General features: G+C 49.1%; 1 protein-coding gene across 1 annotated transcript; it reads left to right on the top strand.

The window, feature by feature from the left end:
- Window positions 1-3,478: 3,478 nt before the first annotated feature.
- LOC117667919 (H-2 class II histocompatibility antigen, E-S beta chain-like) lies at window positions 3,479-11,737 on the top strand. Its single transcript, XM_034421534.3, has 6 exons — window positions 3,479-3,675; window positions 6,098-6,367; window positions 8,780-9,061; window positions 9,205-9,318; window positions 9,533-9,556; window positions 10,514-11,737. Exons 1-6 carry the CDS (start codon window positions 3,585-3,587, stop codon window positions 10,525-10,527), a joined length of 795 nt encoding a protein of 264 aa, XP_034277425.2. The 5' UTR covers window positions 3,479-3,584; the 3' UTR covers window positions 10,528-11,737.
- Window positions 11,738-14,338: the final 2,601 nt, after the last annotated feature.

Genomic DNA, 14,338 nt, shown 5'->3' with positions numbered 1-14,338 from the left:
TCACAACCGCTAACTGTCAGTGCCAAACTGTTACCCCCTTGATGGACTATGGTGGATGGCAATGATTTGTCTTTGACAGTGCCACCAAATGTTTGCTTTTGAAAATGGCAGGAAGATTTGCCCTCATTCTGGTGCCATTTCCTTTGGATATACGCAACTTTTCCTCTTGACTGAATGCTCGTTGTACATTATTTTCACAAAGGATTTGTGTCCTTGTGTTTGAAAGTGAGTGCTTTCCCCTAAAAATAGTCTAGTGGCTTGAGATCCGGCTTCAAGTCACCACTCAGAACTGATTGGACGACGGTCACATTCTCTTGGCCTGATCGACCTCACAAGGTTGTTGTTATTAGGAACTCTCACAGAAAAGGCTGCTGCCTCAGAACTCAGGCACGGAGCTGTTAAGAACTTGATCCCTGAATTTGTCCATCTGTCTGTCTGTGTATGTGTGTGTGGGATACGTTGTCTACTTTGGAAATAAACAATCACCAGGCAAAACTTCCAAGGGAAAACAATGGTAATTTTATTCTTCACTTTGCAAAGCGGGTGGACCACACACACGTAGGTACAGTGGACACACCCTAAATCATCAATATATTTGCCTTATATTCTCTAGTACCTTTACAAATTTACCTCCCACCTCTTCTTCATTGACTTAGAAATAATGATGTCACAACTTATCCAAAGTGTCTAAAATGAATACATTATCTCCGCCTTTGATCCCACTACTCTAATTCTATCTCCTCCTGCCCTTATTTACAAATTTCCTTTTATGGTCCTAGTTCCTAGTGGTTGTCTCTAGAGCAACAATTATATCAGTAAAATCTGGTTATAGCTGAAGACCTTCAACAATTTATGGATAGTTTTAGTATGGCCTGTGTTGTGGCCCGTATGTGGCCTGTGCAGCTGGTGGCTGATTCGGACAGTGAGGAGGCTGGTGTGGTGCTGCGCCAGCAGCCTGTGCAGCTGGCACTCAAGTCGGACAATGAGGAGGCTGGAGAAGATGTGGTGCCAGAGGCAGGGATTCAGCCAGGGCCTTCAGAACCTCCAGAAGCTCCCTTAAGTGAAGAGGACGAAGAGGAGGAGCATCTTCTTGATGCAAGGGCGTGCAGAGCTGCCAAAAGGCAGGAGTGGCTCCTCAGGAGGAGGTCTCCTCGAGAGTAAGGCTTGGGGCTAATTGGCCACTCCCTTAGCCTATTTAAGGAGGAATGCTGACTGAAGCTATTTGCAGGGAACATCTTCGTTCACTCTCCTTTGTGCCTTTATCTTAGTTATCTGCAAATTGCTTCTGGGCTTTCTGCCAAGCATAGTAAGATTAAGATTATTTATTCTTCGGATTCTTGCAGGCTGTTAAGAACGTTCATTAACAGCCTTTGTTTGTAAAAAAAAAGAAAACTGATTTTATTTTAGTAAACTAAGGTTTGTACAGACTTTGTCTGTGCTGCGTTCTTTGGAGTTCGTAGCTGGGGCAGAACAGCCTGCCAAGACTTTGGACTAACAATCAGCCTGAAAAAGTCAGAAGTCATGGGTCAGGACGTGGATTCACCTCCCTGTATTACAATCTCTGCACAAGAACTGAAGGTCATCCATGACTTTGTATACCTCGGCTCAACTATCTCTGACACTCTCTCTTTAGATACTGAGTTGAATAAACATATTGGTAAAGCGGCCACCACATTTTCCAGACTTACAAAGAGAGTATGGCTTAATAAGAAGCTGACGGCACATACAAAGATCCAGGTCTATAGAGCCTGCGTCCTGAGCACTCTCTTGTACTGCAGTGAGTCTTGGACCCTTTACGCATGGCAGGAGAGAAAGTTGAACACCTTTCATATGCGCTGCCTCCAGGGATGAAATGCTCCTGGTTCAGACCGGATCGCCTGATCCGGTAGTGATGGAGGCGGGTGGTTCGGAGAACCGGTAGCAAAAATCCCTGCCCCCACCCCATGCCCAGATGAGCCACACAATCATCTGAGGCTTTTTTTTTTACTTTTAAAAGCATTTTTTCTACAACCTCTTCAGCGGAAAAAAAATGCTTTTAAAAATTAAAAAAAAAAGCCTCTGATGACTGCGCGGCTCAGCTGGGATCGTCAAAGCATCGTTTAAAAAAGCCTCTGCTGATCAGGCAACTCAGCTTGGATTGTCAGAGGCATTTAAAAGAAAAAAAAACCTATTTTTCTTTTAAATGCCTCTGACGATCCAAGCTGAGTTTTTTAAACTTTTAAATGCCTCTGCCGATCAGGCAACTCAGCTGGGATCGTCAGAGCCTTTTGAAAGCATTTTTTTACAACCTCTCCACCAAAGAGGTTGTAGAAAAAAATGGTTTTAAAAGTAAAAAAAAATGGCCACACCCACCCAGTCACATTACCCACCCACCCCCAAGCCTACTACAGAACCGGTAGTAACAAATTTTAGATTTCACCACTGGCTGTCTCCAATGAATTCTTGGCATCACCTGGCAGGACAAAGTTCCAAATAGCACAGTCTTGGAACGTGCTGGAATTTCTAGCATGTATACACTATTGAAACAGCGACATCTACGCTGGCTGGGGCATGTCGTGAGAATGGCTCCTGTATGGAGAATTAGTGCAGGGAAAGTGCCTCAGAGGGAGACCACAGCTGCAATATAAGGATATCTGCAAGAGGGACCTAAAGGCCCCGGACAGTCCCAGAACCAGTGAAATCTGGGGGCTGGGCAGGGGATAGAATCTATCTGCCCTCAGTGTGGAAGGGATTGCCACTCTCGAATTGGCCTTTTTAGTCACACAAGATGCTGTTTTAGGACCTCTTTCCAGAGCACGATACCATAGTCTCTTGAGACTGTAGGATGCCAATGATGAATGGTTATAGCTGGTTTCTAATATAGTAAAGGCCTCTAATCCTAGCTCCTACGTACAATCCTCAGGCTTCTGCCTAGCTCATGAGATTAGAAACATATACAATGTATTTTTTTCACAGGCCAACATGTCTTCTTACAATTCTGTAAAAACAATACAACTCTGTTTCCCACCTGTGTGTGTGTGTGTGAGACAGAGAGAGGGGGGGGAGACTTTTACCTTTGCAAAGGAGCTTAATGCTCACCCAAAAATGAATCATCAAGTAATTCAGGCAAAGCAGAAAGAATTTATTGAAGAGGGAGGGTCAACTTTTTCTAGAGTACATTTGATATATGTGCTCCGCAAGGAAGCAGGGTGATTGAACAATAAAAACATTGGTTAATGTTGGACTTGAACAACAGAAAACGTTCTGTGAAAACGCAGCTCTCTGGAAAAATGTTGGGAAAGGTGGAAAGGATCAGAAGAAGAGGACGATGAGCAGCAAGGTGGATAGGAGCCCCGTCCCACTTTCTCCACTTCTCTCTCTACTTCGAACTATCTTCTCTTGAGATGAAGTCAAGGCAGGCTCTGCCCGGAGACTGATGACGCTGCAGAAGGGAGACTTCCGATTGGTCCTTCCGCTTTTCAGGGTACTCCCAATTCCGAAATTCGAGGAAAACGCCTCCTCCAAACCCACCGATTCCTCCTGTGGGGTTGGGAGCATCCGTGCCTTTCTCCTCTCTCTTTGGGGGCGCTTGTGGGGCAGCATCCATGGGCTCTGCTGGGGTCCCCCTGTTGCTGCTGCTGGTGGGGACGCTGGCCCGGATGCCTGGAAGCGAAGGGGGTGGGGAGGAGACCCCGGGTAAGGAAAGGGATTCGTCGTGGGGAGGGGAGGGGTTGGGAGTCAGTGCTCGGGTGGTGGGGGGGGAGAAGAAAGTAGTGTGAAAAGGGGTGGAGGGCAAGAGAAGTTGGAGCCTGCAGGAATCTCGATCTCCGCGTGGTCTCCACCCCCTCCCTCGCCACATCCCCCCCCGCAGGATGAAGAGAGCCCCCCCTCTTCCCCGGTTGTGGCAGAGGAGGGCGGGGGTGGCGGGAAAGCAACCGATGTTGGATAAGAGGTATGGGGGGGGGCTCTCGCCTCCCCCCTCCCCCGTGGCTGGGTGGGAGTGGGACCTAACGGGACCTCGAATTACCGCCTGAGCCCCAAAGTTTCTTGCATCGAAAGAGACGGAAGGCGAAAGTGAAAGAAGGAAACTGAAGCATTTTCAGCCCTGAATCCACAAATGCCACCAAGAGTATAAGAAAAAAAAAAGACGCTTTTGGGCAAAAGTATTTTTTGCAACTTCAGTTTTTCTTCCGAATCTCCATTTTTTATTTTTTTTTAAGGGGAGGGAAGAGTTGAGCTTCGATTCCTTCTTGGGGGAGACTCTGAATTTTGAGGGGAGACTCAGAAACCTCCACCTCATATTCCCCCATTGCTGAATCGGGACCTGAGGGAAAAGGATATTGGAGGAGTGGGGGGGGGTCTGAATTGCTCCTCTGTGGCTCCCCCCAACCTATCCATTTTGGTGAGGGGGCTGGAGACCTTCCCTTTGACATGGCCTTGGGGGGCTGCAGGGGGACAGAAAAGAGGGCTGAACCCCCAAATCATGCAAAGGCAGCTAGTAAGGGGAAGAAAATTTGAGGGTAACCAGGGAATCTGGGGTTCCCTTCTCTCCCGCATCCCCAGACCCCTATGCCAGTTATGTCAAAATTGAGCAGTCGTCCCTCAACAGAGGGGAAGGGAAAAGACCCCACCCGCAATAGTTCTTTCAGCAGCCCCAAGAAGGCTCCATCCACCCCCATTTGCACCCTGATTCGGGGGACCCTGAGAGCCCAGATAAACCACTGATGGTCTTCAAGGACCCTCAGAGAACCGGGGACTGACTTTCAAACTGATCAGATGACCGCAAGGAATATCAATCCTTCCATCCTCCACCCTTCAGTCAGAACTGAAGAAGCTTCTGGGATGACAAGCGAAACGTTTTCAAGGAAAAACCAAGAAAGTCCAGCTGCCTTTTGGAAAAATCCCGTTGAGCCAACCAGGACCTGCAGGATGGAGACACCTAGATCCACTTGGCCCTTTCAAAATCTCGGCAGACCCAGCCTGGACTCACTGGGGCTTTAAAAGAGCTAAAAGGGACATCTAGTCCACCCCTACAGGCAGGTAGAGAAAGAATCACAGAATTACAGAATCGGAAGGGACCTTGGAGGTCTTCTAGTCCAACCCCCTGCTCAAGCAGGAGACCCTCTACCATATCAGACAAGCGACTGTCCAGTCTCTTCTTAAAATCCTCCAGTGATGGAGCACCCACAACTTTTGGTGGCAAACTGTTCCGCTGGTTAATCGTCCTCACAGTTAGGAGGACAATTGTGCCTCAATGCCACAAAGGCAGCAATGAAAAGGACACTCACTTTGAGGATCATTGGGGGGGGGCAGGCGCAAAAGAAGTCCACACTCCACCCCTGGCACAATCCCACCCCTGAAGCTGCAGCCCCCCAAGACTGAAAATCTTCCCTTCTCTCGCCTTCTCCGCTTCTATTGGGAGAGATATTGGGGGGGGGGTCTGAGTTGCTCTTCCAAACTCTCCCTTTAGTGAAGTGGGGTGGAGCCCCTCTTTTTGAAATGGTCATGAGAGGTTTGCAGGGGGGTCTATTTGGGAGGGGAACAGGAAAGAGGCCTTGAAAATCCTCCAAAGGCAGCAAGTAAGGCTGAAGATGTGGGGAGAAGAAAAGGGAAGGTGGGGATGGAAAGGCTGGGAGAGCCCAGGAGCATTGGTGTAGATCTTATTGTGACCCCTCCACATCTCTCCCCCCCCCCCCCGCCAAAGGAAGAGGGAGAGAAAAGCAGGAAAATTATTTTCCCCCAAGCTCAGACTTGACTGCTCTGCTCACATATTTCTTGCTGTTTAGGGGGGCAAAGAGGCCTCACCGAGATCCAACGTTCCCTGCAGATTGCTGGACCAGTTGAACTTCTGCCTGCCTTATTGCACCCTTGGAAGATGGAGGAGGTCCCTCAGGAAGCTCCTCCTGTCTCTCATTATCCTCCCCCCTCCAGACCTCCACCAAGGGGGAATCCCATTTGAACGAGTTCCCCTTCTGTCCTCCAGGGGGAGCCTTCAAGCAGTCTCACTGCAGGTTTCCCGCCTTTCCTTTTGACAAGCGTGGCTCCCTATCTGGTGGTGGCTGGGAACAATGGGCTCTGAAGTCCCTACTGACGGCCTTCTTCTTCCTCCTCCCTGCAGCCCATTTCCTGGCCCAGTGGAAGTGTGAGTGCCACTACCTCAATGGGACGCAGCGGGTGCAGTTCCTGTTCAGGTACATCTACGATCAGCAGGAGATCGTCCGCTTCGATAGCGACCTCGGGAGACACGTGGCCATCACGGAGTTTGGGCGGCCAGATGCAGACAAGTGGAACAATCCACAGTTCCTGAAGATGGCAAAGGCCCAAGTGGATCAATTCTGCCGATTCAACTACAGGGCGGTCCAGAGGAATTTTCTGGTTGGCCGGAGAAGTGAGTGTGGGAGGGAGAGTTCCAGAGAGGGGATCCTGGCACCCCATTTCTTTTCCTTTCCTTTCCTTTCCTTTCCTTTCCTTTCCTTTCCTTTCCTTTCCTTTCCTTTCCTTTCCTTTCCTTTCCTTTCCTTTCCCTTTCCCTTTCCCTTTCCCTTTCCTTTCCTTTCCCCTTCCCTTCCCTTCATTAAGAGTCTCCCGGATAAAAATTTAATCCTTGCATATTTTGTCCTCTCAGATCTGTGAAATTTATTCATTTGTATTTACTGATATTTATTGATATTTCCAAACTTCCCACCTCCCTCAAAGAGGGGCTCAGGCTGGTGTACAATATAGCATAACCCCTCAACAAAAATGTATAAAAAATAAGGAAAAGGGAATCGGTGGAGTCTCTTTCGTCTAGTGTGCCTTTTCTATCCAGAGCACTCTCACAGGTCCGAACCGGTAGCGAAGGTAAGTGAAACCCACTACTGATCTGGACCCCTCCCAGTTAGGATTCAGGCCGAATTATGGGATGGAAACGGCATTGGTCACACTGGTTGGTGATCTCTGGTGAGGGAGGGACGGGGGTAGTGCAACCCTCCTCGCTCTCCTTGAGCTCTCAGCAGCCTTTGGCATCATCAATCATGATATCCTTTTGAGTTTGGGTCTGGGCAGTGCTGGTTTGGCTCCTTTGTCTATGGAGAGTCTCGGTTATCCAGGTCACAGTTGTCCCAAAGATGCTTTTTTCAAGAGGCAACTGGACTTTCTTGTTTTTTCTCTGAAGATGTTTCACTTCTCATCCAAGAAGCTTCTTCAGTTCTGACTGAACAGTGGAGGGTGGAAGGATTTATACTCCTTGCAGACAGCTGGTCATTTGCATCCTTTCATAGGGTCGTTGAAGCACTGAGTGGTGCAAATGGGTGTGGAGCAGGGGTGGGTTCTAAATTTTTTTACCACCGGTTCTGTGGGTGTGGCTTATTTTGTGGGTGTGGCTTGGAGGTCATGTGACTAGGTGGGCATGGCTAGCTGGTCAGAGTCATTTCTGGAAGATCCTCGCACTTACGACCAGTCCTCGCACTTACGACCCGACTCATTTGTTTGTTAACACTGATCAGCTGTAGGACGGCCCTTTGAAGCCCCGCGGCAAGAGTTTAAACAGTTTTTTTCCCTCTAGTCATCAGCTGGGACTCAGGAGGCAGCAATAGATTGGGGGTGGGACCAAATAAAAGGTAAGAATAACGTGGGTGGGAGGGCGTGGGAGGAGAACCGGTTCGGTGATGTCATATCGTCACCGCTACCGGCTCTGCCAAACCGGACCGAACCGGGAGGAACCCACCACTGGTATGGAGCCTTCTTGGCTGCAGATGTTTTCCTTTTCTTGGGTCCCTTTACCGTTGGAGACAGGCACAGGCTGTTGGGCATGAGTCTGAGTTGTCTCCCATCTCACACTGAAGCGCTACTGGTTCCCTTAGTCGGCAATGTTTATTTTCTAGAAGTTCACAGTCCTGCACCATTCAAAGGGTGTTCATCCCAAAGGGCATGGCTAAAAGTCTATGGAGATTCTCAGCCATCCAGGTCATGGTTGTGCCAAAGGTGCTTTTACAGGAGACCGGGTGGCTTTGAGTGCAGGGAGCTTCAAGATCCAGGACTTCACCTAACTTAATTCTGGAGGGAGTGGCACTACCCCAGACAGACCCAGTTCGCAATTTGGGTATTCTCCTGGATTCATGACTCAAGGAGCAGGTGGCAGTTGTGGGTAGAAGAGCCTTTGCACAACTTGGTAGGTACACCAGTTGTAGTCTTTCCTGGATCAGGAATCCTTGCACTCGGTCATTCAAGCTCTGGTCATCTCATGTCTGGACTACTTACAATGCACTCTACATGGGCCTACCCTTGAAGAGCATTCGGAGACTTCCACTGGTGCAGACTGTGGCAGTATGGGCACGTCTTGGAGTCCCTAGGGGGACACCACTACTCCGCGAGATCCATTGGCTGCCAGTCTGCTTCTGGGCGCAGTTCAAGGTGCTGGTCATTGCCTTCAAAGCCGTTCTGGGTTACTTTCCATCTCCACCACATCTGGAAGAAGGTTCCTTCCATCTCGGAGCACTGAAGGCAGGACAAGAAACGACGAATGGAAACCAATCAAGGAGAGAAGCAACCAAGAACTCTTTTAACTGTAAGTCAGTTAAAACTGAAAAAACCTCTTGGATGAGAAGCGAAACATCTTCAAGGAAAACTAAAGGAAGTCCAGTTGCCTTTTGAAAAAGCACTTTTGGGACAACCATGACCTGGATGATGGAGTATCTCCATAGATATTCAAAACACAGAATATTTTTAGCAGTAAAAAAATAGGACCTTGGCCTGAAATAACCAGCCTGGTCTTCTGTTCTGGATCTTGTTGTGCCTCTCATATCCTTCTCCTTCCCTCCAGTCAAGCCCACCGTCGCCATCTCCGCCACTAAGATGGACCCCGCTTCCCCCAACACCATCCTCCTCTGCACTGCAATGGGCTTTTACCCCATGGAGATCGAGATCCAGTGGCTGAAGAACGGCCGGCCGGAGAAGGAGGGTGTGGCCTTCGGGGAGGAGCTCCAGAATGGAGACTGGACCTACCAGCTCCAGGTGATTCTGGAGACCCAGCCCCAGTGGGGGGACCTCTACACTTGCAAGGTGGAGCACGCCAGCCTGGAGGCTCCCATCACTGTCCAGTGGGGTAAGGCTCTCCCTCCCTTCCTGATCTGGGGGACACCATCCTGCCCTAAGAAGGGAGAAAGACCCTCCATGTAGGGGGAGCCAGAATGGACTCTCCTGGGGTCTGATCCCCCTGCTCAGATGAGGCTTCTTCTCCTTCCCCAGAGCCCCGTTCCTCCAACTCTGCCAGGAGCAAACTCTGGACGGGGATCGTGGGGGCCGTGCTGGGGGTGGCCTTCCTGTCTGTGGGGCTCTTCTCTTACCTAAAGAGCAAGAAAGGTGAGTCTGTGGAGCTGGATAAGCGGTTGTGGGGAGGGGACCATCTAGGGGAGGCCTCTCATCCATTTTAGCAGATGGCCAAAAGGGTCCCCTTGAGAAATTTTGTTCCATAAGTGAAGATCATGCAACCTATTACGGGCTATTGGAGGGGAGAGGGACCCCCTGAGTCCTCCAGCCCATGAAGGGTTCTGATTGGGTCTTTTTCTCCTTCCAGCAACTCCCATCCAACCTCCTGCAGGTGAGTTTTTTTCTATTCGCCTCAACCGAACCCCTCCCCACAAAGTTATAAATGAAATGTTTTAAAAAGTCTTTAAATCTTCCTTTAACAAAAAAAAAAAATGGATTTGAGCTAATTGAAACAACCTTGAAGTGATCCTGCAAAGCTGCTTGGCTGTGGATGAGGCAAATTTGTCAAAACTTTAGCTATCGTTTCCTTTCAGAGACTCTCCAAAATGCAGTGCAAGGAAACACAAACACTAAAATCTCATTCAGGATGTTTCCCAGATTTGGAAAGTTGCAGAAGGGAAGGATGGGGAGGGGCATCTCTGTCATTGGAGGGAGGAAGCGCCCCAAGTTCATGGACAACCCTTCCTCCCCCCTTCTCCCCCCCCCCCCATTGCATTTCACACAATTTCTGGCAAAGTGACACCAGGCTCCCTCCTCTCCTGCCACCCCAGTCCTAGCCCCATCTTCTTGGTTCAAATTCCCCCCCGCCTCCCGGTCTCTCTGAACGCCCATCGCTGGTTCGACCCTATATGTTTCCCTTCAGAAAATATACAATGTAGTGAATGATCCCTAAAAGCTGAATCTGACCATATAAAGGACCAAAATAAACAGGAAGTGATCAAACAAAATGAAAAAGACAAAAAACACACCCACACTTCCTCCTCCTACAAGAGACAACCACAAGAAGTACACACACAACAAAGAAAGGAACTTACGGGTATAGAAAACGACAATTCAGATGTTTCGGAGGTGGGGGATATTTCCTTGACCTTCCCCGTCCAGGCAGAGGCAGTAAAGGGGGCTCCCTCCCTCCAGTCCCTGCTTATCAACCACGCCCCTGCAGTGTAGGCCTGTGACGGGGTGTGTGTGCTGAAATAGAGGGGGAGGGGAGATTTTTCCAGCAGTGTCTATTTATTCTGCAGGTTTTGCTTTATATTCTAATTTTCTTCCCCATCTCTTTTTTCCACAGAACTCCTGGGTTAATCCTGCCCTCATTCCCGCTTTCTGAATGTGAAAGATTCCTGCCTTTGAAGGACATTGAAGGTGGCCGATTGGGGAGGGGAGAATAATCACAGCCTGGACCAGTAGTGGGATTCAAATAATTTAACACTGGTTCTCTGCCCTAATGACCGGCTGAGTGGGCGTGGCCATGGTGGGCGTGGCCATGGTGGGCGTGGCCAGGGGATGTGACAGGCAGCACTTGGCCTCTTGCACCCCCCTGAGAGCAAAAACTGGCCGTGGCGGGGGGAGGTGCGCCGCCCCCCCCCCCACACTTCATTTTTGGCCTACCATGTTTCCCCGAAAATAAGACCCTGTCTTATATTTTTTTGAACCCTGAAATAAACGCTTGGCCTTACTAACATGTGCTCAAAAGCCCGATTGGGCTTATTATCAGGGGATGTCTTATTTTGGGGAAAACAGGGTAGTAGGCCTCCCTGCAGCCTGCTGGGAGCAAAAACGGACCACGAGGGAGCCACACCGCACCCCCATGCCCCATTTTGTGCCTAGTAGGCTTCCCTGCAGCCTCCTGGGTGCAAAAATGGGCCACAGTGGGGCCATGCCACACACCCTGCACCCTGTTTTGGGACTAGTAGGCCTCCCTGCACTTACCTGGGAGCCAAAACGGGGTGCGTGGGGACTTCTGGAAGGAACAGGGCAGGGCCAGACAGCAACAACTGGTTCGGCCGAAGTGGTGCAAACCGGTTGAATCCCACCATTGGCCTGGACCTTCTCCTGCTGAGATTCAACAGCTTCCTTTCAGATCCTCCCTTTTAAGGAGTGGGAGACAGGAAGAGGGTGGAGATCATCTAGTCTTCCCCCTGGAACTCTTGGCCTGCCTGTCCCTCCAGACCCCTCAACCTCTCCTGCTCAGCTGAGTCCCCCATTCACAGCCACAGCTCCAACCATCCACCAGACAGCCACTTCACCTGAAATCCATCTGGTGATTAGTCAAGTGTGGAGATCCAGTGAAATCCCAGAATTTATGCATCCTGAGATCCACACACTGCTATCTACTGCCCTGGGAAGCCACCCTTGGAATTTCTGAATCCAGTTCTGGCCACCACAATACAAATATATATATATATATATATATATTGATACTCTAGAAAGAGTCCAGAAAAGAGCAGCAAAGAGAATGAGGGGTCTGGAGGCTAAAATGTACAATAAACAATATAATAAACAGTTGAAGGAAGGGGGTGTGTCTGGTCTAACAAAGAGAAGGAATAGGGGTGACACGATAAGAGCCTTCCAATATTTGAGAGGCTGCCACAGAGAAGAGGGGGACTTAAAGGCAAGACAAGAAGGAACACATGGAAGATCATTGCAGAGAGATCGAACCTAGAAGGAAGAAGTAGCTTCCTGACAATGGATGGATTTGCCTCCAGAAGTTGTGGGTGCTCCATCACTAGAGGCTTTTAAGAAGAGATTGGACAGCTATTTCTCCGGAATGATATAGGGCAGTGGTGGCGAACCTATGGCACGCGTGCCAGAAGGGGCACTCAGAGCCCTCTCTGTGGGCACCCTAGCCGCTAGACTATCTCGCTCACCTTCCCACAAGACAAAGAAAACAAGCTCTCAATCCTCGACCAGGGTTACAAGGAAAACTCCCTCCCTTCCTCCTTAAAAGCGGAACCTTACAATAGTGGCGCAGCATACAAGGAGAAGAGTATTGAGTAGGGGTCCTCAAACTACGGCCCACAGGCCGGATATGGCCCGCCGAAGCCATTAATTCAGCCCGCGCGGGACCCACATCGCCTCACCTACCTGCCGGCCCCCGTTTGCCTTCTGGAGGCCAAGGAGGCCAAAAACAGGCCCATTTTTGGCTTTCCCGGCCTCCAGAGAGAGGGAGAGGGAGAGAGAAAGGGAGGGAGGGACACACAACACACACACACACACACACACACAAATGCAGAAGTCCCTCTCACACACCCCAAGGCAGCCGCATCCCTTCACTAACCTGATTTCCACTCCCAGGAGCATAACAAATTAAAGTTTAATTTGTGTGTATTGTTTAATGGACTGCTAAATTGGCCATGCACACCCAGTCACATGACCAGAGGTGGGTTTCCACAGGTTCTGACCAGTTCTGGAGAACCGGTAGCAGAAATTTTGAGTAGCACAGAGAACCGGTAGTAAAAATTGTGACTGGCCCCGCCCCCACCTATTCTCTGCCTCCCAAGTCCCAGCTGATTGGGAGGAAATGGGGATTTTGCAGTAACCTTCTCCTGGAGTGGGGTGGGAATGGAGATTTTACAGTATTCTTCCCCTGCCATGCCCACAAAGCCACGCCCACAAAGCCACATCCACAGAACCGGTAGTAAAAAAATTTGAAACCCACCGCTGTAATGTAAATGAAGCGGGCTCTGATAGATGACCACTGGATAACTTTCTATTCACTCTATTCTAAAAAGCAATGCATCCGGTTGGAAAAAGTACAAACTCAGCCAAAATCCTTTTGGTTCCTCTAGGAGGCCTCTAAGTTGTCAAAAGAAAGGAACATTCTAATGACATACAGCTTAAAGGTTGGTTAGGTCAAGGGGATCCATATGAGTTAAAAGTTGTCTATCGTCAGAAGATGATTTGAATCTATGCTTCAGTAATCTACAAAAAGAATTATAACTTTTGCAAAGAAACTCAGTAATTAGGAAATGTCAATTAAAAATGACAAATGTATATGACCATATGAATTGCTGAGTTAACAGAATCCTTTGTCTAGAAGGGTATAAAACCATTGTACCTAATTTCTGTCTTTGTTCAACGCTTCATGTACAGAGCTTTGAACCTATTGCGCAATATATAATTTGTCTCTGATTAATCTAAAAGTTGTGTTTGTCTTATTAAATCCACAACAACTGCACATAACCACGTAGCCACACCTAACCAGCCAGTCTGGCCCCCCAACAGTCTGAGGGACCGTGAATTGGCCCCCTGTTAAAAAAGTTTGAAGACACCCTGGTATTGAGCATCGGCCCAACACCCAAGCCACGCTTGCCAGGAACGGCCGTTTCCTCCACTCTTCTCGAGGAATTTTGCACACTGCTCTCCCCCCTCCCCTCTGGCGCACACCTTTTACGTGCCGCGGTCCTTTCCGTTGCCCCGGTGTGGAGGAGGAAGCGGCGCCTGAAAGATTCACGTGGAATCTCACCTCGAGGTTCCCTTTCATTTTCAAGTCAATTCAGTGGCGGGACTTTCCTGCAGAAACCGAATGGGGGGGGGGAGCAATTTGGCCGGCGAATTGGGAAGAGCGTGCCTAGGCTTGCCTCCCCTGTGCTGCTGCTCACAGCTCTTGGGAGCAGCCGGGAAGCCCCTGAAAAGCTTTGGGAGAAAGAAGGTGAATGCTCCATTTCCACTCAGGTGGGTGGGTGGGTGGGTGGGAAGAGGTGGTGAAATAATGACTCTTCTTCCCCCACTGTCTCTCCATGTGCCCAGCTTGGCTCTTGTGTTATTCAATAAGGTTGTGAGGAGGAGTCCCAGTTATTGGTTAGCCGAATTACCCTCCTGATCAGTAACTTGGTTTTTCCCCGCCTGCTCATAAGCCCGTCCTGAAAGTTACCTGCAAAGCCTGAATCAAAACTGTTCATAGCTTGTCTCTAAAAGTCTACGGTTCGCTGCGTTATCTTACATACACCACACCTATAACACAGAAGCCTTGACTCTTTTAACTTTGCCAAGTTCAAAAGCATGGCAAAGGCAAACTTTTACCTTTCAATAAAAAGTTGTTTGTACCATTGAAAGCTCTGTTACTGTGTTTTTCTTTTAAAGACAAAAGATGTTAATGTATTGAGTTGTTTTT

The sequence above is a fragment of the Pantherophis guttatus genome, chromosome 2 (assembly GCF_059756535.1).
Source record: "Pantherophis guttatus breed Tessera chromosome 2, ASM5975653v1, whole genome shotgun sequence".
NCBI lineage: Eukaryota > Metazoa > Chordata > Lepidosauria > Squamata > Colubridae > Pantherophis > Pantherophis guttatus.
Note: the sequence above shows the minus strand (reverse complement) of the source record. Positions and strands in the feature narration are given on the sequence as shown.

Coding starts and splice junctions, on each gene's coding strand:
- LOC117667919 (XM_034421534.3), top strand. CDS start 3,585: ATGGGCTCTGCTGGGGTCCCCCTGTTGCTGCTGCTGGTGGGGACGCTG. Junction 3,676..6,097: donor GGGTGGGGAGGAGACCCCGG/GTAAGGAAAGGG, acceptor TCCTCCCTGCAG/CCCATTTCCTGGCCCAGTGG. Junction 9,319..9,532: donor TTACCTAAAGAGCAAGAAAG/GTGAGTCTGTGG, acceptor TTCTCCTTCCAG/CAACTCCCATCCAACCTCCT.